Source organism: Strix uralensis, chromosome 19, assembly GCF_047716275.1.
Source record: "Strix uralensis isolate ZFMK-TIS-50842 chromosome 19, bStrUra1, whole genome shotgun sequence".
NCBI classification, from domain to species: domain Eukaryota; kingdom Metazoa; phylum Chordata; class Aves; order Strigiformes; family Strigidae; genus Strix; species Strix uralensis.
The window spans coordinates 9,364,495-9,385,665 of NC_133990.1; the positions used below are offsets into that span (position 1 = coordinate 9,364,495).

Sequence of the window (21,171 nt, forward strand, 5' to 3'; positions counted from 1 at the left end):
AAAAAAAAAGCAAAGCCATATAAATGAGAGCAGTCTAAGAAGAGAAGCAAGCAGAAGTAGGTTATTTTTTTTGGTTTAGCAGGTAACACAAATCAGCCAGAGCAGAATGAGACATCACTATCGAGTAACTAAAACCTGATACCACTACCGAGCAGCATCTCTGGTGCAGGACTTACACAATACCATTTTCACACTGCTAGAGCAAACCAGTACAGATAAGCCACAAGGATTTTAGAAAAGTTTTTACACTTGGCCATTTTGTGATCACTTCAGCTGACCTTATCCAAAGAACAGGCAAACGAAACTGCAGCATCTGCATAAACATTTAGGCAAACCTGATCTAAAGGCCAACTCCCAGGCTCACAGGCATTATTGACTAGTATCAGTTTTCACCCCAGGTAACCCTTCAGCTATTGAGCTAAAAAGAGAAAGAATCACATTTTCAGCTCGCTCCACGGGTATCGCAGAAAGGGCGCTGTGCTGCCTGCAGGGTAGCTGCGTTAATGATTAACTTGCTTTTGTAAAATATCAAGCCTAACTCCCTGATCAAGGTGGGGGTAGGGGAGGAAAATCTTGCACCTGCAATTCAATGTGCAGCTAGAAGCACAACCTTTCAATATATCTTACTGCCTCGTCTCTCACAGCACCAGGAGGATCCAAGCAGGACAAATTAGACCTGACTTGCATCCCAGCAATCACACTGGGGATACTAGGCTACAGCCTCATATTCTGTTCAGCCCAAGAGATTCGTTATCACATGTCCCCTCTGCAGAGGTGCTAAGTGGCAAGTAAAACTCTCACCAACTCAAGAGCAAACGTCTGAATCGCATCCTGACAACTTACCTTGGCCTAAGTGCTCCTGCCTGCCCTGGCCGTCTTTCACAGGCTCCAGTTTCCAGTGTACAGACAGCTCAGCTGTTCATGAAGCAGCTACCGGACACTCAAGTCAGTATTCCGTTTTAATTTGATGGACAGGAAATTATGGCAATTTACCTGCTACTCTGTACACAACACACATGCACAGTGGGGGCCAGAACTTCTGAGGTGCAATGAAAAATCAGTATAGATATTCTACAGTAACCCACCATCAGAAGAGGTACATACACTTGTACAGCAAGGTGGGAAGCAGGGGGAGAAGGCTGGTGTCACAAGGGAAAGAGGGGGACTAGGAGAGCCAAAGAGACTGTCAAGTGAACAGGGAGCCTTGGGCCCTTGTTCAAACAGTGGGGCTAGAGGGTGACTGAGGGAAGAGAGCTTTCACAGCCTATCTGTATAGATGGGACTAGCAGAGCTGGCAAACAAGGTGGTTACCTGCATGCTCCTGCCAATAATGATGGTCTTTGGCTAATGACTTAAATCAGCCAGTCATTCCCGAGGAGCTTAAGTAGTGTTTCAGATGGTTTCTAGCAAGGCCTTACCAGCTGTGAAGGACCAAAAAAACCGAAATGGCATTATAAACAGGATGCTCCATAGCCATATTTTGAGAAGTCCCTCTAGAAACTCCCTGAACTAGAACCTGTACCTCTTTGTTGCATTACTCCTCTTTTACCTTTCCTGCTCACACTCCAAAATCTCCAGCCACCTACACAGTACTGTCCAGAGCTCACTAAGAGGACTGCAGTGCAGTTCTGGTTCAGGGGACCAGAAGATCACATCAGGCCCAAGAGCCTGAGTCACTTAGTCCCCATCTAGAATCATCAGCATCTCCACTCACCACGGAGAAAAATGGTGCTGAGCAGGCAGCTACAGATCTGTGTTCGTGAACTGTGCCATCAGCACATGCAGGGGTAAAGAATGTGCACGGAAACACATACAGCAGAGGACCCCAAAAAAAAGAGGAAAAATAAAGGTGTAGTTTACTTGGAAAGTAGATCCTTCTGCAATGATTTAGGTACTTCAACTGAAATTTCAAAAATTGTATCAGATCGTAAGTCTTCTTTCACCAGATATTCCTGAGAGGGACTTATTTACACAAAGCTGTATTTACTCAAAGTTAGCAAAAGTTACAGAGCAGTGACAAGCTGCTGTGCTATGCAAGGAGAGCATATCACACCCATGTATAACACACAGTTTGTCCTTAGCCAGACAAGGAAAGGAAAGTGCCAAAAAGACGCACCCTTTCCCACTGTCAATCAATACCCTGGACCTGTTAAACTAGGCAAACCCACAGAGAAACTTTCCTCATTATCCTCCCCACTTTAGAAAAGAGACCTCCTCAGCTGTGACAGCAGAGACAAACTCAGTTACAAGCAAAGTAAGAAGAGTGGGCTTGATTTGACAGACATAACTTTGTATTTAACACCCTGCTAGAACGTTTCATCCTGAAATATTAAGTGCATCTAGAAGCATGCTGTTTTAACCTGCTTATGCAAGAGATCTAGCATTCACACTCCAGCCCACAACAACTTGCTCAACTGGCTGAGGAGCATAGTAGTTCGGAATCAAGCAGTAACTCACTTGAAGAAACGTCATCCTGGCAAACTGATGTGTCCATTACGAACAGAGAAGGCATGCTACAAAAGTCATCTCTCATTGACTCGTATCAGGGTTTCATGCCTGACCAAAGAATTCCTGAGTACGGGGGGAGATGAGAGGAAAAGCAGTTTTGAGCAAAGCCAAAGAAGGAACTGTGAAGAGAACGGCATCCACTGTAGCACAGGTTGTCCAAGCAGAATTATTATTACAAGTTTACAAGGCTCTTGTCAATGAGAAGAATTTTCTTTTTAGTACAATAAGGAAGTGTCTTTTCCAATTCTAGAAAAACAAAAAGATTCCACAATCTGTATAAATCTTATCTTCCAGATGCACATTTACATATTAGCAGACCAGCTTCTCTCCCACACACCTTCGGTGTCTTACATAAAACTCCAATCCCATGTGCTCTGTAGTTATCTGCCAGTCAGCATTTAGAACCATATGGTAACATTTGTGGCTACCAGTAGCCAGAGAGGAATTCTCCAGTAGCCTCTGAAGACATGCCAGGTCTGCATGTATCTAATGTTCTTATTTTCCAGGGAAACAATTCTTTAGGCTTTCAAAGATGAGCCTTTTACCAGAAACTACGTGCAACATTCTCTTCTTCTAAGATGCATTGAGGTCAGCTGTTTATAGGCAACAATAGCCCAAGGCTGAGTCAATCCCAATTTTGCTCACATTCAGTACACGGACACCTGACAGCAAAGCTCAGAGTGCCCTGCACATCAGCTCTGTTAGCTGAACGCTTAGCTAAATATGAGGAGATACCCTTTTTCACCTCATTTGATTAGATCCAGCCAAAAAATAAAAGCTCTTCGCTATTCATATAGAAAGGCAATGAAGGCATGAATTGCAAGATGATCCTGTTTCCAGTCACAGACTAAGGAGCAGTTAACATCGAAACCAGATTTCATTCTGGTTTCCTTGCTCTGTTCTGTTCATTTTAGATGTTGATATTTTATGGCAAGTACGCATGCTGCATCTCATGACAGACACATATTCAACAGAAGGCCAAATACTTCTTCCGAGGAGAAGCATTAATTGTTCCTCACTGCCGTGTGTTAGCAATCCCACCAGAGCTCCACGTTTTGCTTTGTCTTTGTTGCTTTTGCATGCAGCAATGTGTCTTGATGCCCATGCACAGCTTGCTGAGACATTTAGGATTTTCTCCATCAACTAGGCATGGGCTGGAGGGAAATTACCCTTTGTAGAAATTTGTTGCAATTTTAGCTTATGTCCTTCCATGATAGTGGAATTTCCAGCCAAAAGCATAAGAGAACCAATGCTGTAAATCCCAATCACACAAGTTAATCCAGCCTTACAAGATGAGGAAGCCCAGGTCAGAAGTTTTTACTACGTAGACAGTATTAAGTATGGATACGGTCCCAAGTTAACCCCACAACAAAAAACATACCCATAATGAGTTTATTTTGCTCACGTAGGAGAGTCGCAAGGTACCATCTGTGTGCTTCCTAGGCAACCTTTACTCAGCTTGAACAGGTTTTCAATGGGATAAGGTCCAACAGCTTTCATTTCAAAATGCCATCAAGTATCTCAAGAACTCTTAAATCTTGTGTTGCTTTAGATCTCCTTTTCATTCCTTCCTCAACACCCTTTCCTGCTCACAGGTCCTTAAAGGGAGAACTTCTACCTTTGCATCTGATAATATTTTATCAACCCTGCCAAAATAAAAGAGGCCTTATCAACAAGCTTTGTTTGAACTGCAAGCAGTTAGTGCTCCTATAACAAACAGTCACCGCCATGGCCTTGTCTGAACTGGGTTTCCTCCCGCACCCAGAAGTTCGCCTTGTTCCTGTTACCAACCCAGTCAGCAGCAACAGAAGAGAGGCCGGACCAATTTCACAGGAAAAAGCTATTTCTTAGCCCCAGTGATCTCATAACAACAAAAATGATCAAAGCATCATTTAAATACTAGTCTTATCAAGTTTATCAATTACAGGAGCCATCAGACATGACTCACTGAAATCACAAGTTTAAGAACACTTTTAGCCTGAAATCGATGAAACAATCCCTAGCTATTCTTTAACTGGGCTGTCACTGTAAAGTTCATCTCTACAATCACCCTCAGCTGTAACACCATCAAGACAAATACTCAAGAAGAAAGCACAAGCCAAACAGAACAGCCAGAGCAAGGGCAGGAACAGTTGCAGCACATGGAAACCTTGGAAGCGTAAGACACCACCCGCTCTTCCCAGGATAAGGCTTCACCGGGAAGATGCTCTAACAATATTAATCTCATAGTTTAATGAGACCATGTGGAGATCTGCCTTACACAACACAACTGATCAACTGCCAGCCCCTGGCACTCGCAGTTTTATGAATAGGAGAGTGTTCAGATGCACCTTGTAGACAGTAGTCAGGCACTAGCAGAGAAGTAAACCTCCTGTAAAAGATCCTCCTGTAAAAAGGATTTATTTTTGTGAACCTGGAGAGACAGACAGTTAAATGAACAACTGAACAGACTGTGTCAACACCACGTGCAGGTGGCCACCCTCCCAAAACACAGAACATATTAAATAAAAGATCAGAGATAGATTCCCCAAGAACTCTTGGAAAATAATTGAGAGCAAATCATACAAATCAGGTAAGTTCATGTACTACAAGCTTTATGCTTGGAGTTACCAGGGACTGCTCCCTTCCAATGAATTTACTAATTGTGCAAACCTTGTGTGTCATTATGACTCCTATTGTGTTCTCCTTGTCATGGGAGCATGACAACATGAAGTTTCAAAACGCTACAGCAGAACAAAGTCTTTGCACTGAACAACATTATTGCACATGATGCAAAACTCTTTGTATGCTTCTACTAAGAAGCGTGATTCAAATGAAAGAGTGGCTTGTAACTTTACAACAGTTTTTTACATCAAACATTGTGGGTCAGTGGAGTAAACCTGAAAGCATTTGCTTCTTAAAGCAACACAAAACTTTTAGATGAGAATTGGAGTTGCCATAGAATTTCTGCACAGAAATCAAACTTTAGCTACCACCAGTCCCTCCTTTGATAAACTATTTTATAGAAAGATCAGGCTACTAGCTGTATCACATACTTTTATTGCCATGTACTAACTGCATTACATTATGTATATTTAAAAACCCTTACTCTTTGACATCTCTCAAGCCTCTATGTCAGGCAAGAAAAAAACCACACCTCCTCCATAAGCAATTCCCAGGAACTATCACATTACTGTAACAAAAAGCCACTAGAAGATACAGGAGTCACAACTGGCTGAACGCCCCCAATAATTTTCTTCAGTCAGTAGTTACAGCAGATGCAATTTGTTCAAAACCAAATACAAGACGTGTCTCAGCACCATGAAGATGTTTGAGAACTCTTCTCCCTTTTCAATACTCTAAACTAAATGGAGCCCCTCAAGTAGCTACAAGAAGCACTGAGCAGGATTAGGGACTGCTCAGTACTTGCACAGATCATCCTTGTCCCCTCCATGGGCCAGGCTGTCTTTAGAAGGAACGTGCCAGGATGCACGGAGAAGCTTGGGAGGTACCACCGCTTTGCATTCCGCTTGCCAGAAGCACCAGCTTCCCAAATCAAAGCTAAAATCACCAGGCAGCTGCTTTGGGCATACAACTTCACCTGGGACTTGGTAAAGCAAGATATTCCAGTTGACTGAAGTGCTCTCAGATGACTACGAAGAGCAGCACTCCCCATCAAGTAACACATTACAATGGACAACTTTTATTATGTCAGTGAAGCAGTCCTCCTATCTGTCACTATCCTCACACCAGCGTAAAGCTTCGTGCCACTACACCACAGAAACACAGACCCAGAAGTCTACTTCAACTGCTCCACACCATTAACAACGCTAAATATAAACACACAGAGCTTTCTCCAAAACCAAGATTAAGCCTCACCTCCAGGAGAGAAGTCAGTAACCAGTTTGTTCCCATGCCACAACTACTGGGCAACCCGAGACAAAGGTAAACTACCTGTTTCATCTTCTTGTTTCACCTGCTCACTGTGCTCACTCACCCATCAACCTCTAACAACTTTGGGGAGGGAAAAAAAAAAGACCAAAACAGTAACATGATCTATTTAATACAGGCAGGGATTTCAAGGAAAGAAAGAAAATGCTAACAGGGCGTTCCAAAGGCGACGTTACAATTATTAATCACACCTGCTTCGAGCCAGGCGCAGCAGATGGAGCCCCCCCAGGCCAGGTGGCAGGCAGGGCCACCTCCCACCGCCGGGCCGGTCCCTCCGTCCCGGGGCCGGTCCCAGCAGCCCCCCAAGGCGGCACAGCCCCACCGCCGCCGAGCGCTACACCAGGAAGTTACGGAGCCGGCGGCCACGGCCGCGACCTCCGCCAGCAAATCCCAGGATGTAACGCTGCCGTGCGATGCCCGCGGCTGCCCGCGCCGGACAAACAAACACAACTTGATAAGCCAAAAAAAAAAAAACCTCAAACACCCCCCCGCCCCCCCCCGAACAAACCGAACCCCTCAACACCAGTGGTTGAAGTTTTACGGGCGAGCCCCCAGTGTCCCGGGGTGCGCTGGAACACGGGGGCTTCAGGTGTGGGCAGCGCCGGTGCCGGCAGCCGGGCTCAGCCGAATGGGGCAGCGCGGAGGGCCCGAGCCCCCGGCGAAGCGGACCCGTCCCCGGGGGCGGGGGCACCGGCCAGCCCCCGGAGCCCCTCTGGAGGGATTCCGGGAGCAAGTCCTCCGGGCGCCGCCGAGCCCAGAAGGGGCGGGCAGGGTCGGGGCCGCCCCGGCCGGCCGCAGCGAGCCCTGCGGGGGCCGCGCTGGCCGGACCCCCCCCTCCCCCGTCAGGCCCACCCCAGCCCTGCGCCCCCCGCGGAACCCCAGCGAGCCGCGCTCACCTGCGGGGCCTGGGGCCGGGCCGGGCCGGCCTCGCTCCGCTCCGCGCCCGCTCCCCCCTCGCCTGCGCGGCGGCGGCCTCCGAGGGCACCTCCGGGAGGGGTGCGGCGGGGCGCGGCCTCGCCTGCGAACCGCCCCCCGGGGGCCGGGCCTGGCGCGGGAACCGCCCCACGGGGCGGAGCCCCGCCTATGCAAAGCGCCCTTGTGGGGGCGGGGCCTCGTATGCAAATTACACCGAGCCGCTGCCTCTCCTCCCTTTCATCCGGCGCGCTCATGAATAATTCAGCAGTCCCAGCGCTCGGAGCCAATCCGAAAGCGGCCTGGCTCGGGCGGAGCGCGTCGCTACGCCCCCCTCCCCGCGCGGGGAGAGCCGGGGTGGAACCGCCGGCTGCCGGGCTCTGCCCGCCCCGCGAGGGGCAGGGACCCGGCGCGAAGCCGAGGGAAGGTGCCAACCTTCCTGCAAACAAAGGAAGCGCTGGAAAGGCTTAACAGAAAGTTGGAGCCTTTGTTGGAAAGAACCACACAACAGCCGCTGTGTTGCCACGCAGCTCGCCCGCCGCCAGCCCCTGTCCTGCCGCAGGGAGCAACAGCCGGGTGAGGAGTCCGCGGTTACGGAGAATGCAATGGCAAGTCCAAGGTCTGCCAACCTCTTCACGTCCATGCAAAAGCTTGAAATTACCTCTGACAAGGGGCCAGTAGTGGTCAACGTCTCGGCCAAGCTTCCAAAAGTGATGTTTTTCACTTAAAATATTTGTTTCTGTCACTTTCTTGCAACATCCAGCCAATCCGCATCGCAGGCCAAAATGAAGCAGCGGTATCAGTCTGCATCATAATCCCATCCCGGTAAAGGCACCGTCAGATGTTGCGGTGCTGAGCAAGGCAGCCACAGTTTCTCAATCCTCCCTGCAGTGGTTATTAAATTGTAATTGGTTTGTGCTGAATCAGGGAGTCTCTGCCCCAGCGAAACTCACTGGGTGGCTCTCGAGGAGTTCATCGATACAATTCCACCTTGGCGTAAGCAGATGAGACTGATTGAAATCCACAGGGGTGAGTCTGACCTAATTCCAGGACAAACGTGAGCCCTGTGGGTCAGACTGGAGCTCTTCTAGCTGCGCCTGTTCTTAGAAACTCTCTTCCCACTGCCTTTAATCTGCAAAATGGTCTGGGAGAATGCTGAGGGCACAGACCAGAGCTGCGTTTGAAGAGGACTATCAAAGCAAAAGCCCTGCTTGAAGGAGGAAGAGGAAGGGGAGGGCGTGTGGGAGGAGCTGGCAGACCCTGGCCTCAGCAGAGCCCTGCGTCTGGTAACATCTGATAACAGGGGTGTGTGAACCAGGCGGGAACAGCGCAGCGCTTGCAGCAGGTCCCTGCCACCCTGGGCTACGGCACCTCTGACCACACGGGAGGAAGATGACACGGTGCCGTGTGCCGGCAGGAACCGCGCGGACGGAGGGGCTCCGGGTCACGCTGCCCTGCCAGGGAACGGGGCAGCGGCTGGATCCAAACGCAGACCGGCGTAGGAGCGGGGTTACGCAGCCACAGGGCTGTATGACCATGAGCAGTTCACCAGATGGTGCTACTGGAGTCCCAGTAGCCTCCCCAGAGCATCTCCCTCTGCATAACCTACTAAGGTTTCTGGGAGAATTAAGAACCACACTGAGGAGCTTGCATTGTTGGAAAAGGCTTTTTTATTGCTTAGCCTTCTCCCCGCCTCCAAAACGAATTCAAAAATTATCAAATAAAATGCGTCTAAACCAGTTGCTATCACAGTTCTGAAAACCTCCATACCGAGCACAGCCGTGCTCAGCACGCTTCCATCCACTGAACAGACTCTCTGAGCTTTTGCATAGAGGCCAAAACAAATTTGGTACCTGGATATCCTGGTGGAAAGTGCCCAAAGCAGAGCCTGGAAAGCAGCGATGTCCTCAGTTTGGAGCACAACAGCCACAGGACTGGAAGGCTCGTGAGGAATTTGTAGCTTCTTTCTTTACTCGGGGATCTCACTTGCAAAAGACAAGACAAGGATCCACAGCCAGGAAAGAGGATGTCAAGCTGACACAGAGGGGGCCGCAGCACAGCCCTGTGAGACCACTAGGTACAATGTGCTGGTATCGGCAGCCAAACTTTAACATGGCATCTGCGTGGCCAGAACACATCTCAGCACAGCCGCTACCGCAGCGGCTGTGGTGCCATCCGCAGTGCTCTGGGGCTTTCTGTGACCTCCAGCTGATGAACGCACGGTTTCCTGCTCTCAAGTGCCTGGAGACTTTACTCCAGGTTGCTGAGTTTTATGGCTGTGCCTTTTTCAGATCAGAATCTGATCTGACAGTTGTTGGCATAGATGAATGACAGAGACTCAGGACACCACCACTGATCTGATTGGACTGGTGTAGCACAGTGGTTCTTAACATGTGGTGATCACCAGCAAAGTGTTTTCTAACAGTCCACAGGTCAAAGATGACATGGAAAAGGCAGATTACTGGTCCACGAGATGAGGAAGCTGAAGAACCAGTGGCTTCAAGAACAAAGCAGTGTGTGTTCCAGTCCAGAAATGCCCAGCTAAGCCATACACACTTGTTTGCTGCACATTTTGCTATTATGCCTGAGCCATCTGGTTGGGTGAAGTCTCTAACAGTGAATAAACTGGTCAACTACCCAAGGTTCCAGTTATCACAGGCTCTATTTTCTGTAATATTTCATTAATTAAGAAAACAAATCCTGAGTAAAGCTCTTCCCTTCATCCCATACCATTTCTGCAAGCAACAGCAACTTCAGTGATTAACATCAACTGGCAGCTTGAATTCCTTCAGTGAATAAAAGGCAATTTCTCCATGATCCACCAGCGCAAAGACCACCGGGACGTCCCCGCTCTGATATGTAACCTGCTTCAAAGCCCGCAGGGATGGAATCTGCTCATCAAAGCTGCAGAGAGAAAAATACCCCGTTGTTCTCAAAGCAAGAACACAAAACTGTCCTGGCCAATGATCACAATGGGTCACTTTGGTCTTAGGAGTTGGTAGTGACCCTCCCCACCCCTTTCAGTCAAAGCAGGAGGCTGCCAGCCCTGGGATACCGAGAACTGGGAGCTGTCAAATCCTTTGCCAAAAACAAGGGCAACTGCACACTGCTCCACACTGTGCCTATTAGATGCAGCTCACAGAGCTATTGGCAAATTGCCAGTCCAGTGCAATCTTAGTATCTTTGTGCTAGGAAGATCTTTAGGTTGCTGGGATCAACATCTGACCTGCTTTTCCCTCCTTTTAATTCTGCAGTTTGTTTGCTCTTAAATGAAAACACTTATAAAGCAAGGATCATCCTACTTGCTCTCAACAGACCTTTGTAAAACTGCATTACCACCTTCCTTGCTCTGGCTACTACAGCTCCAGAAAGTGGAGCAGGGACAGTTTTAGTATATATGAAAACTAGAAAAGGCACAGACTGAACTTTGTACCTGCCTCTGAAGTTTAAGTATCAGATTCTGGATCCAGCAAGAAAGGGGACACCTATCCTGTTTGTACTTATCTTAAAGTTACATTTGACAAAGATCAAAGTACTAAACCCCTGGCCCTGAGCCTGTAGCAAGCTCTGGGAAGGAACATCTCTGCAGAAATCCATAGGGATCTGTGCTGGCTGAGGATCCAGGTACCATACAGCTCCCTGCAAAACTGAGCTCTACAGGAGTTTCACAAGCATTGCGTAAATACAGCTGTGGCTTCTTATTCCTGACTCCAGTAATACTCAGACATGAGCAGCAACCAGATGACCAGACAGCTTGGGCTGAGTGCAAAGGCTGGGGGAACTGTCAGCCACAGTCTCCAACAAAGGAGGAACTGAAAGAAAAAAATAAAATTCCGGGCAGGACCACCCTCAGGGGAGGCACTCTGATACTCTGTAAAGCTCACAAGATGCTGGGTCATTTACAGATCATTAGGACTTCATTTCCACACAGCAACTGCTGTGTTTCACAGCATAAGACCCATGGATACCTCCGAACACACATCCTGACATATGGCTTCCCAGGGTTTGTCTTCTTAAACTTGGCCACAGCATCTGCCTGATACACGTTGAAGTCTATCTTCAGGCCCTCTGGGTCCTCCTGCAGCCTGCAGGAGAGAGAACACATCCACATTCATATGGGATTGAAACACTGTAGGGTACAGATAAAAGCAGAGAGAAAGAGGGAGCAAAAGCTCTTGAAGCCTGGCTCCTTTGGGCCCCTTGAAAGGCTTCCCTCCTCAGAGGGCTGACCCTGCAACTGTTCTAATTACTTTCCAGATCTTTCCTGTAGTCAGAACAGAGCAAACTCCCGCCCCACATCTGCCACACTCCCTTCTCTGCAGACCCCCTCACAAGAAGCACCACTAACAGATACAGAAGCAAAACACTGCTCTGCCCTACAGGGACTGCACACAAACACCACACCGACTCTTTGAGGCAGGAGCAGAACCAGAAGTCCCAAAGCCAAGGTTTTATAATCACTGCAGCAGGGATGGCAGCACATTCCAGGGATAAGGCACAGGTGAAACCCAACCAAACCTCTGGGGGAGATTACCCGGCTGGGCTGCAGAGAGAGAATGGCAGGAAATGAGTGCAACCCCGATGTTTTATTTGGCCTGGAATGCCCTAGCTCTGCTGCTGCAGGACCTGGTACTTCACAGAAACGTCAACCCCTCACTACAGATGCAACAGGGTCACGGAGCAGAGCGCTGGGTTCTCTCAGCATCCTGGCTGCCAGGCAGCTCCCAAACTGCTGCTGCGAGCATCTCGCAGACCTCACAAGCAGGGACAGTCACAAGACACCGCCACTCCCTAACAGCTATGAGCTGGCTGGCTGGATACTAACCGGGAGGCTCCGTCCAGGATGTGGGAGGGCTGCAGCACGCTGATCTGCTGGAGGAACGCAGCTGGAGGGAGAAGGAACAGGAAAGGATCAGACCAGCTATTTTCTTTCCCAGGGCACTCCAAGCTCTCCACCACCACCCACAAGCCTTCCTCCTCCGACAATGGCTGGCAGCACCACAGTCACCACTGGCTACTTCAAAGACCTCAACTTCCTCATCTCCCCCCAGCGCACAGCCCAGAACACCCTGCAATTGCTTTGCATCTTGCTGGCCCTGATTTCACATGCCTAACAGCCTAGCAGGAAGGATTGCAATACAGTAGGACATGGGGAATGGATTAGAAGACCTCCCAAGGCCCTGCTTATCCTGGCACTTGAGTGAGCTATAAAACAATATGGAAAGGCATAGGACAAGCTTTCTTCTCTCTCCCCACGTCCATGGCTGGGCTCCTCTGTGCCTGCGTTGCCTAGGCCTTCTCATGAGATTCACCATCTCAAGGTACTGTCCCCTAGATGTTCAGCTTCTCGACCTAATCCCTTTTGCTGCTGCATACCAGGCAACGTTTCACAGAGTTGGGGGGGGAGAAGGGGGACGGTCCCTGTCAAGTTCCCAGAGCCTCTACCTGATGAGGTAGCTTCATCTGGCCGCAAAAGCGGGGTGACAGCTTGGTCCCAGAGATGCGGCGGTCGTCTCCAAACCCTCTGCTGGCTCCTCTGCTCCAAAAGGGCTTTGTACTCCTGCCAGTTGGAGCAGTGCCTCACCTCCCGGTCCGCATTGACACTGCTCTTGTACCTGCTCTCCCTCTCTCGCTGCTCCCTTTCCTTCCGTGACAGCTTCTCCTGTTTCTGATTGATGCGTGCGCACCAGCAAGCTGCATCAACCTCCCTCCCCGGCACGTTCTCCGGCAGGAGCCCGTCATCAGGCGAGGGCAGATGCGTGCACGGCTGGTCTGGGGCCACATTTGGCAAGATGATGGTGGTAAAATCCCAGCGAGGAGCATGGCTGCCAGTGCTGCTCTCCTTGTGGTCTCCAGCCCGGCTCCTGGAGGGGCTCAGGGAGTCCTTTTGTCCTGTATCAAGAGGAACTGGGTTTGGCTCCCCCTCTCCACTGCCAGAATCTGATTCCTTTGGCTGTTCTGACAAGGGCTTCTCATCCATGGGAAGGCAGCTGGAGTCTCCACAGTCACCTCCAGCTTTTTCAGAGGTCCCTTCAGCTTCTGGAAGGTCCTCGGATACCTTATGTTTCTTCTCATGCGACCTAAGGACAGAAGCAGCAGCATAAAAGACAGGGAGAGTGTGTGGTGGAACTTTATTCCCTTTGAATCCTGTCTGCTCCCCGCTAACAGGAAGAGTGCAGTCTGCCGAGCCTGAAGGAAGGACTGCAAAGGTGGCAGGAACCCCCAGCCAGGTCTGCAAACCCTTGACAACCACCTCTTGGCTGGAAGGAGAGTGTTTGCTTGTGTGAGAAAATGAAAAAAGCAGACCAAAACAAGCAGTGAATACCAAAGGCAGAATAAACTTCTCAGCAGTCCTGCATGAGGTTTGACTTCAACGCCAGAACTCCAGTCTTGATTTGTACAGACACACGTTCCCAACCTGCCACACAGCCTCCACACACCCCATACACTGACCCAAACACCTCCACACAAACATGACAAACTTCAGCCGAAACAGCACAGGCCAGGCAGAAACCTTCCTGCCAGCACCTCTTACTGCTGTGAGATTCAGTCCCTAGTCCCAGAGATGGGGCAATTCTTAAACCAGCAGATTTATCTCTCAATTCCCAAAATTTCTTAACTCCTCAGGCACTGATTTACTTGTTAACAGGAAAGGACTTGCAGATCAGTCTCGTCCTGTTTCTTAAAGGATGATGCCACCTACTGGAAGCTGCCATAATTATTAGCAAAATTACTAATTATGTCAGCTTCTGTTTGCATTTAGGCAGCGTCTAGAGGCCATGCACAAGGACAGGACCCAGCTACGCTCTCTGCTGTCCAGTCCTAGCACGTTAGCTGCATTGAGAGGGGGTGGGTAAATGCAAGGTGGGCACTGTGGTGTCTGTGCTCCCTCTAAAAAAGAGCAAGAGGAGACATCTGCCACGTGTTTCTTCTGCACTGACCTCCACCTTTCTATTCTGGCATCTCGGCGCTGCAGTTGGGAGGCTCAGGGGCACTTTGCCCCTATTAGCGCTGCCTGAAGTACAGATGTGACAAAAGGGCACACTGCAAAGAGTTCACAAAAAGCACTGCACTGCCTGAGGACAGCCAAGAGCAGCTGTGCCAGGCACGTCACCCACAGCACAAAGGGCTCAGGATGCTGTTCCCAAGCTGCAGAGCCTGGGAGAAGATGGAAGAAGGCTTTGGGCCACACCCTTACCGGGGGCTGGAACTCCTCCTCCTTTTGCGATGGTGTTTCCCAGAGCTGTGGCAGTGACTTTCCAGGTTCAGTTGCCTCTCATAGGGAGACAGGACAGTGCTGTAAGGAGACACCAACACAGAGGCTGACAGCAGGGCGGGGCACCAAAACCACCCTTCTGCTCAGCCCCCAGAATACAGCAACAAAAACCTTCTCTTCCAGGCACAGAAAATCCACAAGCAGGACCAGGATGGTCCTCAGTTCATGACCCATTTCACGTTCCCAATCACCTCCTCAAGAGGGAGGAGCAAGGAAGGGTAGAGTGCCACTTTTAGCCTTTAATCCTCCCAACAGACGAAATGCAGGGTCAAAATCCTCTTCTCTGCCGTTCCACTGGGGCCATGCAGTGGGCACAGAGCTGCTCAGGGTCTTCAGAAAGGAGAAAGCAGCGTGGAAAGAAAAAGCTGGTTACCTGGGGTCGAATCTCAGTACAATATAACCCAGTTGCTTCAAGTGGCTGAACACCTTAGAGCAAAGGAAAGCAAGAGAGTTAAATGACTACCCTAAAACCTAACAATTTACTTCAGTTCCACTACAACTGAGTGAACACAGTGTGGCACTGGCAGAGGAGAAAACGCCAGGGTTAGGACTCAAATGAAAAGAGGGGAAACAGGAACTGATCATCTGGAAGAAGGTGAATGGGAAAAACTGAGAATGACTCCCCTTCCCTCCCTAACTGTCCTGCTCTGCTCTCAGCCACTGGAAGTTGTGTGGCAGAGGCTGGGCTCTCTGCCTTCATCCTCCCTGCAATAGCTGGAGGTCCCAACACACCTGGTAATGGGGCAGGCTCATTGCCTCCTGGGACAGCAGGATCTCGTAGGCTTCTTGGATTGACAAGGGCAGGTCCCTGTAAAAGAGCTGAACAGAGCCCTGCAGGGAAAAAGCTTGGTGTTGAGAGAATCACAGGGAACAAATCTACGCAAGGTCACACCAGTCTCTTCCCACTACTCCCAGCACCCTCCCTGACATGATATCCATGTCTCCCCATGTACAACCTGGATTATTTACAGTCCCTCTCCCATGCCCAGTTCCCCCCCATGCCCTGGTTTTAGCAGCTGGGTAAGAAGTTCCCACCCACAGCTGTCAGGTCCTGCTCCAATGCTGCATCTGTTTGGAGGATGCAGCTGGGAGCACAACACTCAAAATAATCATTGCTTTGGAAGATAACTTTCTTTAATTTTGATGATCTCAGTGATTCAGGACACAACGCAACTACAAAAACATTTAGGAGAGGAACTGATGGCATCCTCAGGTGTCATCAGTTGGTGGCTCCCCAGAGGCATTTACTGCAGTCCCAGTCATCCCACAGGTAGATTCCCCAGACAATAGCAACTAACCTCCAGGAGGCAGTTTTAGGCTATGCCTCTTTTTCCTTTTTTTTTTTTTTTTGAAAGTGTTTATTCATAAACAAAGAAAACAAAACACTAGGAACCACACCTCTCCCATGGGATGGGCTGAAGGCATCTAACTGGTCTTTTCAGCTTCTGGGGAGAGATTTTGTACTCAGCAACTGACAACATTTTTTTTCATCCACTTGTTTATGATCTATTGTTTGTCAAAATGCCAGAGGTAAAAAAGCCCTACCTTTGCAGTTAGGATTTAAGGGATAGCATCAGATGTCCACAATCTGATTAAGTTTTGCTAAGAGAAAAAAAATTCCCCTTTAGATCAGTGCACCCATTCTACTGATAACAGGTTTGGGTGGAGAGACAAAAAAACCCCTCTCTATAGCAAAGAAATCCAACTGAGCCCTAACCAGCATTTCTACAAGCAGAGAAGCACTGAAAGCAACCTGGTCTCACTCTCCTGTCCACCACATTTAAATTTCTTTCTGCCATATATACTGGGAAGACATGCCAAGTAGCAACCCCAAAGATCTCTGCTTAAGTGTAACACACCTACAGCACCGGCTGCTACCTAACTGCCTTCCATTCCAACACCCTTCACATGGAAAGATCTGATTTAGTGCCTAAATGTGGCCCTACCAAGCTGGATAGTCTCACTAATTCTTATCAGCTTCTTAGAGAAGCACAGAAAAACTGCTAACGAACTTATGCACCCTTCATTGCAAAATATGTAAGATACACTGGGGATAAGGCAGGAAGTCAACTTATGACAGAGAAGGCACTGACCAGTCTCAGATGTCCTCATTAACTGTACACCAGTTCTGAGGAAAAGGATTTCTCAGTATCAAACATTTAATTCCAATTAACTCCTGCAAGGAACAGAAGATAATGGTTTGATCTCATTTCCAGAAATTCCCAGAACAGTGAGTTTTCCTGGACTGTGGAAGTTCAAGTCCCTATACCTATAGATTCAGTAAAGAATTGATATAAATGTGTGTTTCATCACCCCCAGAGCTAGAAAGTAAAGATCTCAATAGAAAACTTTCTCACATGCTCCTCAAACTTCTTTCACTCTGGTAAGAGAGCTGACTTATTACTGCTATACTAACAGGAAATTTGGATCAGCTAAAACTCTCCTATTCTCTGTTGTCATATTTGATGTAGGAGCAGTTAAACACGATACCAGCTGAATAAACTGGCCACTGATCCAACTAACACACACTGTCAGTGACAGAGAGGCTGCTTTACAGTACAGCATGTGAACCCATGGTCTGGAGACAAACTGCTCCATCAGCAACAGGCTGAGAGAGACAATTCCTGCAGAAACAGGTGTTTACCTGCTGCTCAAACTGCAGCAGCAACCAGGACAAGTCAAGTGATTTCAGACTTCAGTCTAAAGCTGCTACAGCTCCTCCAATCATTCAGGAGGGACCCAGTGCCCCTATCCACGCGCAGGTACCCTACTTACACACTCCAGCAGGTACAGAGCTTCCTCGGGCAGCAGGCACTGTTTGCCACGCTCTGTGAACCCCATGGTGTGCCAGAACTTCCCCTGGAAGAAAAGCACAAATCCCAGATGGGCTCTTGCTGTTCCCTGCTGAGAACCAGACTCTCTCCCATTTCAAGCAGCAAATTAAGGAATCTGCAATGGGCAGCAGGAGATGACGGCACCGAGTACTCTCTGCAGCAGACTCACCGCAGGGGACTGCAGCTCTACAATGCCCTGTCCTGGCTTCCACTCGGCTTTCACCAGACTCCCCCTAAGAAGGTTAAAGATTAGTTCATTATTACTAGCATGTCCTACAATCAACTCCTATTGTAGCAACAAAACAAGCTCAGGAAGGTATCAAAAGGCAGCAAACCTCCAGGTGGCATTTTTAGAGGGTAAGGCCTTAGAAAAACATCATCCTCTGCATCCAGCAGTACCAGCTGAAGATTTTATCACCTACAACTAGTTAAGAGTGTCTTCAGTCAGCACTGCAGACATCTGTCCATAGGCTACAGCAGCCTGCTGGAGATGCATGGCCTAAGCCAAGTTCAGATGCTGCCAAGACCCTCTCAGATTGCTGTATCCCACCCACAGGTACTCATAGGAATAAGTGAATAGCTGAGAAGTGGAGGGTGACTTCGCAAGAATGCAAACATGCATTTTTAGCAGCTGGCTCAAGGAAACAGAAGGTAAGACCTGTAGGGTTCACCATGGCCTTGCCCTACTAGTCAGTACCGCAATTTCCCCATGTGAAAGAAAACCTAAACCTACTCAGTCACCCTCCCAGCCTGAGAGCCTCCACTGCTGCCCCAGACACGCACTGATGGATGTACCTGAACAAACAGGACTGTGACAACAGTGGAAGATAACAGTCCACCCCGTCTGACCTGCCTGTCTGCTGGAGGTCACCATTCTCTCTCTAAAGTCCCCAGTGGTGTGATTTTATGTGAATAGTTTCTGCTGCTACTAATCAGTGCAGACAGAGAAACTGTTACCAGAAAACAGCAGGCCAAACAGGGAAAGCATGTGCTGAGAAGTAGCATGTGAAAATCTCCCCAAAAAGATAAGCTCCAGACACTGGTTGTGCTGTTGAAACCACCACAACTGATAAGCCAGGGACACCAGGAGTCAGTCCAATCTGCACAAGGCCACACGTGAGCATCGGCAAGCGGCTGTGTAACTCAGACTGTGCCCAAGAAGGCTGTAACTGCTATTTGCAAAGGCTACACGATTATGCACACACCTGAGAAAACTAAAGGCCCTTTGAGGGACTTTCTGAACACCCACATTGAAGCCACTGGTGTCCCAGTATGACCTCCTGCTCCGGAGGGAGCAGCCGGGGTGAGCTGCCCTGGAATTGCTCCAGCCAGGGAGCTCTGAGCAGCTGAACTGAGGGGACAGGCAAGAGATGTTACTCTGCTAACCCCTACCTGCTATCAACTGCTCGATTTTACTCACAATAACACCTGAATCGTTAGCAGCTGTGCTCTGACCCCCCCGCCATGATCCCTCCCAGGAAAGGAGGACTTTACCCCCCCGTGCTCGGTGGCTCGGCGCAGCCCTGCAGCCCCGGGGACTTACAGCCGCTCCACACGCTCCTCGGAGAGCAGCTGCCACTGCTCCTCCCGGCACCGGCGCAGCTTCTCCGCCTGCTCGGCCGAACCATCGGGGATGAAATCCTTCTGCCCGCGGAGGCGCTGAGGGGCCTTGCGGCCGCGGGCCGGCAGCAGCTCCGCCGCGCTGCGGGGAGAGAGCGGGGGCACGGTGAGGGGAGAACGCCCCGACACCCTCCCTGCGGCCGCAGCCGCCCAACTCGGGGCACCACCCCCTCCCCCGTGCCGCGGGCAGCCCCCGAGGCCTCCCCGCCCCAGCAGGCCCTACCTCGGGCGGCGGGAACCGCCGGGCTCCATGGGCGCGATCGCGGGCAGCCGCTTCCTTCCGCCGCCGGCCCGAGAGCCGGCAGGGCGAGGCGGGCGCTAGCGCGTCCCCTGGCGGCTCGGAGGGCTGCGGGCGGCGGGGACGGGAGCGGGGCGGGGCGGGGCGCCGAGACAGCAGTCAGGCGCGCGCCGGGCCGCGGGACACGCGGGAGCTGGGCGGGGCTGGCGGGCACCGGGGCTGTGTCCGGGGCCCTCGGGGCGAGCTGACCTTGGCAGCAGCCGGCAGCTCCCCCGGCCGCTCTCACAACCGCCCCGCAACAGGGCCGGGGAGAAAGTAAAGTGAAACGTCTCATGGATTGAGATAGACAGGGAGGTCACTCCCGGATTACAGTCATGGGTGAAACAGGCTCAACCTGGGGAAAATTAATTTATTTTCTAATTAATATCAGTCCCAGGTGTGGATATCTGCTCCGGTGAGGCCCCCTCGGGGCTTGCTGGGGAACACTTGCTCCAGCACCTGAACCCCCTCTTCCCCTCCTCGTCTCTCCCTGACCGTGCTGCTCACAGGGCCATCACTCACAGTTTTTCCGCTCTCCTCACACTGCATTTTGCCCTTTCTTGCATACATTTCCCCAGAGACGTCGCCAGCATCACTGATGGGCTCAGCCATGTCCCACAATGGGGCTGTTGGAACCATCTGGAACCAGCCAGAACCATCTAGAAGTGGCTGCATCTGGCACGGGGCAGCCCCATCCCATCCCCTCCTCACCGAGCCCCCGCAGCCCCCTGGCTGGTGCTGTGCGCTCTCCCAATGTCCCGCAGCCCCCACAGCAGGAGCAGCGGTGCTGGGGAAGGAGGTTTCTCCCTTCAGTGGGTGTCACTATTTCTCACGGCTCGGGCTCCCGCAGCGCCCGGCGCGGTGCTGGTGCCGCCAGGCTGTGCAGAGCGTGCAGCAGTCCGGCCGGGCTGGAAAACAAGAAACCTCCCTGCACCGCGGCCTCACGCCTGTGCTGACGCGGCTGGATTTGCTGCCTGGGGAGGTGTGAATGGACCTGATGGAGAAACACACCAAAAGTTCAAGTTTCACCTCAAGCCCGTCTCTTGTTGCTGCGAGATAGCTTGCTGGAGTCACTGAGCCTCAAGTAGGAAAAATACAGCTTTCCCCCCACCGAAGTCCCTGGTTCCCACTGTGGTTTCCCAATAATAGTCCTTTGACAAGATGCCAGTATAGGCAGATGAATGCAAAAACCATTCCCCTCCATTTTCCACTGAATGGTTTAATTTTCGCTTCCTGCCTGATTATTTCCCCCTGAATTGAGTCTTCATCCTGCAAAGGGATCAAGTGATTTTGGTCAGCGGTGCCTCTCCGCGGCATGCAGGGGGGATGAGGACTCACAGTCAGCGTGAGGGGCAGCGGGCTGTGCTGTGGCAGCGCTTTTTCCTCCTGATTTCCAAAAAACATGTATTTTGGAGGCTACTTAGACTGCCTGATTATAACATAATCCCAGGATGCCACATCCTGTGGCTTTCAATTTATGGGCTGTCACCCCTTTGTTTAACTCAGTCTTTCTTTAAAATAGATGTGCTTAAATTGCTTGGGGAAAGGCTCTGATCCAGAATTTGCTTTTGTCACCCACTGTGATTACAAGACCCAGAAATGTCAAGACTAATCTCAGTTCACGTTTCTTTTCAATACTGGGATTTTAGCTGTCACAGGGCGGGGGGGGTGTCCTGTTCCTCACAGGGGCACCAGCAGAGCCTCATCCATGGTGAGACTCATGTTCTCCCCAGCTGAAGCCTCTTAACAGCCCTAATTGACTGAGTGTCATCAGCTGGGGGTGTGTGGTCCTGGGGGCTGCATTTTTTTTTCCT

General features: G+C 50.4%; 2 protein-coding genes across 8 annotated transcripts in view; both read right to left on the bottom strand.

Annotated features, from left to right (window-relative positions):
• LLGL2 (LLGL scribble cell polarity complex component 2) overlaps positions 1 to 8,904 on the bottom strand; it is a 35,175-nt gene extending 26,271 nt beyond the window's left edge. Inside the window, exon 1 of one of the 4 annotated variants that reach the window (XM_074888903.1) lies at positions 8,012 to 8,904. Coding sequence is in view for 2 of the 4 variants with exons in the window: in XM_074888905.1 (XP_074745006.1) it covers positions 2,458 to 2,472 (15 nt within the window). In the remaining 2 variants the exon portion in view is untranslated. Of the gene's footprint in view, positions 1 to 2,457; positions 2,476 to 7,334; positions 7,404 to 8,011 lie in introns of those variants that run through there. The other 3 variants (XM_074888902.1, XM_074888905.1, XM_074888901.1) reach the window with 3 other exon arrangements.
• A 98-nt stretch (positions 8,905 to 9,002) lies between these two features.
• On the bottom strand, positions 9,003 to 19,372 carry TSEN54 (tRNA splicing endonuclease subunit 54). Of its 4 annotated transcripts, XM_074888906.1 has the most exons (11): positions 19,304 to 19,372; positions 19,004 to 19,162; positions 17,630 to 17,693; positions 17,402 to 17,485; positions 15,359 to 15,457; positions 15,000 to 15,052; positions 14,549 to 14,647; positions 12,796 to 13,430; positions 12,176 to 12,236; positions 11,319 to 11,435; positions 9,003 to 10,254 (listed from the first exon to the last, which is right to left on the bottom strand). In XM_074888906.1, exons 1-11 carry the CDS (start codon positions 19,330 to 19,332, stop codon positions 10,104 to 10,106), a joined length of 1,551 nt encoding a protein of 516 aa, XP_074745007.1. In that variant the 5' UTR covers positions 19,333 to 19,372; the 3' UTR covers positions 9,003 to 10,103. The 4 variants fall into 4 exon arrangements, with proteins under 4 accessions (XP_074745007.1, XP_074745008.1, XP_074745010.1 ...); XM_074888907.1 differs by lacking the exons at positions 17,630 to 17,693; positions 19,004 to 19,162; positions 19,304 to 19,372 and adding exons at positions 16,025 to 16,071; positions 16,172 to 16,228 and having other exon boundaries at positions 17,402 to 17,465; XM_074888909.1 differs by lacking the exons at positions 17,402 to 17,485; positions 17,630 to 17,693; positions 19,004 to 19,162; positions 19,304 to 19,372 and adding exons at positions 16,025 to 16,071; positions 16,720 to 16,782.
• Between the last annotated feature and the right edge of the window lie 1,799 nt (positions 19,373 to 21,171).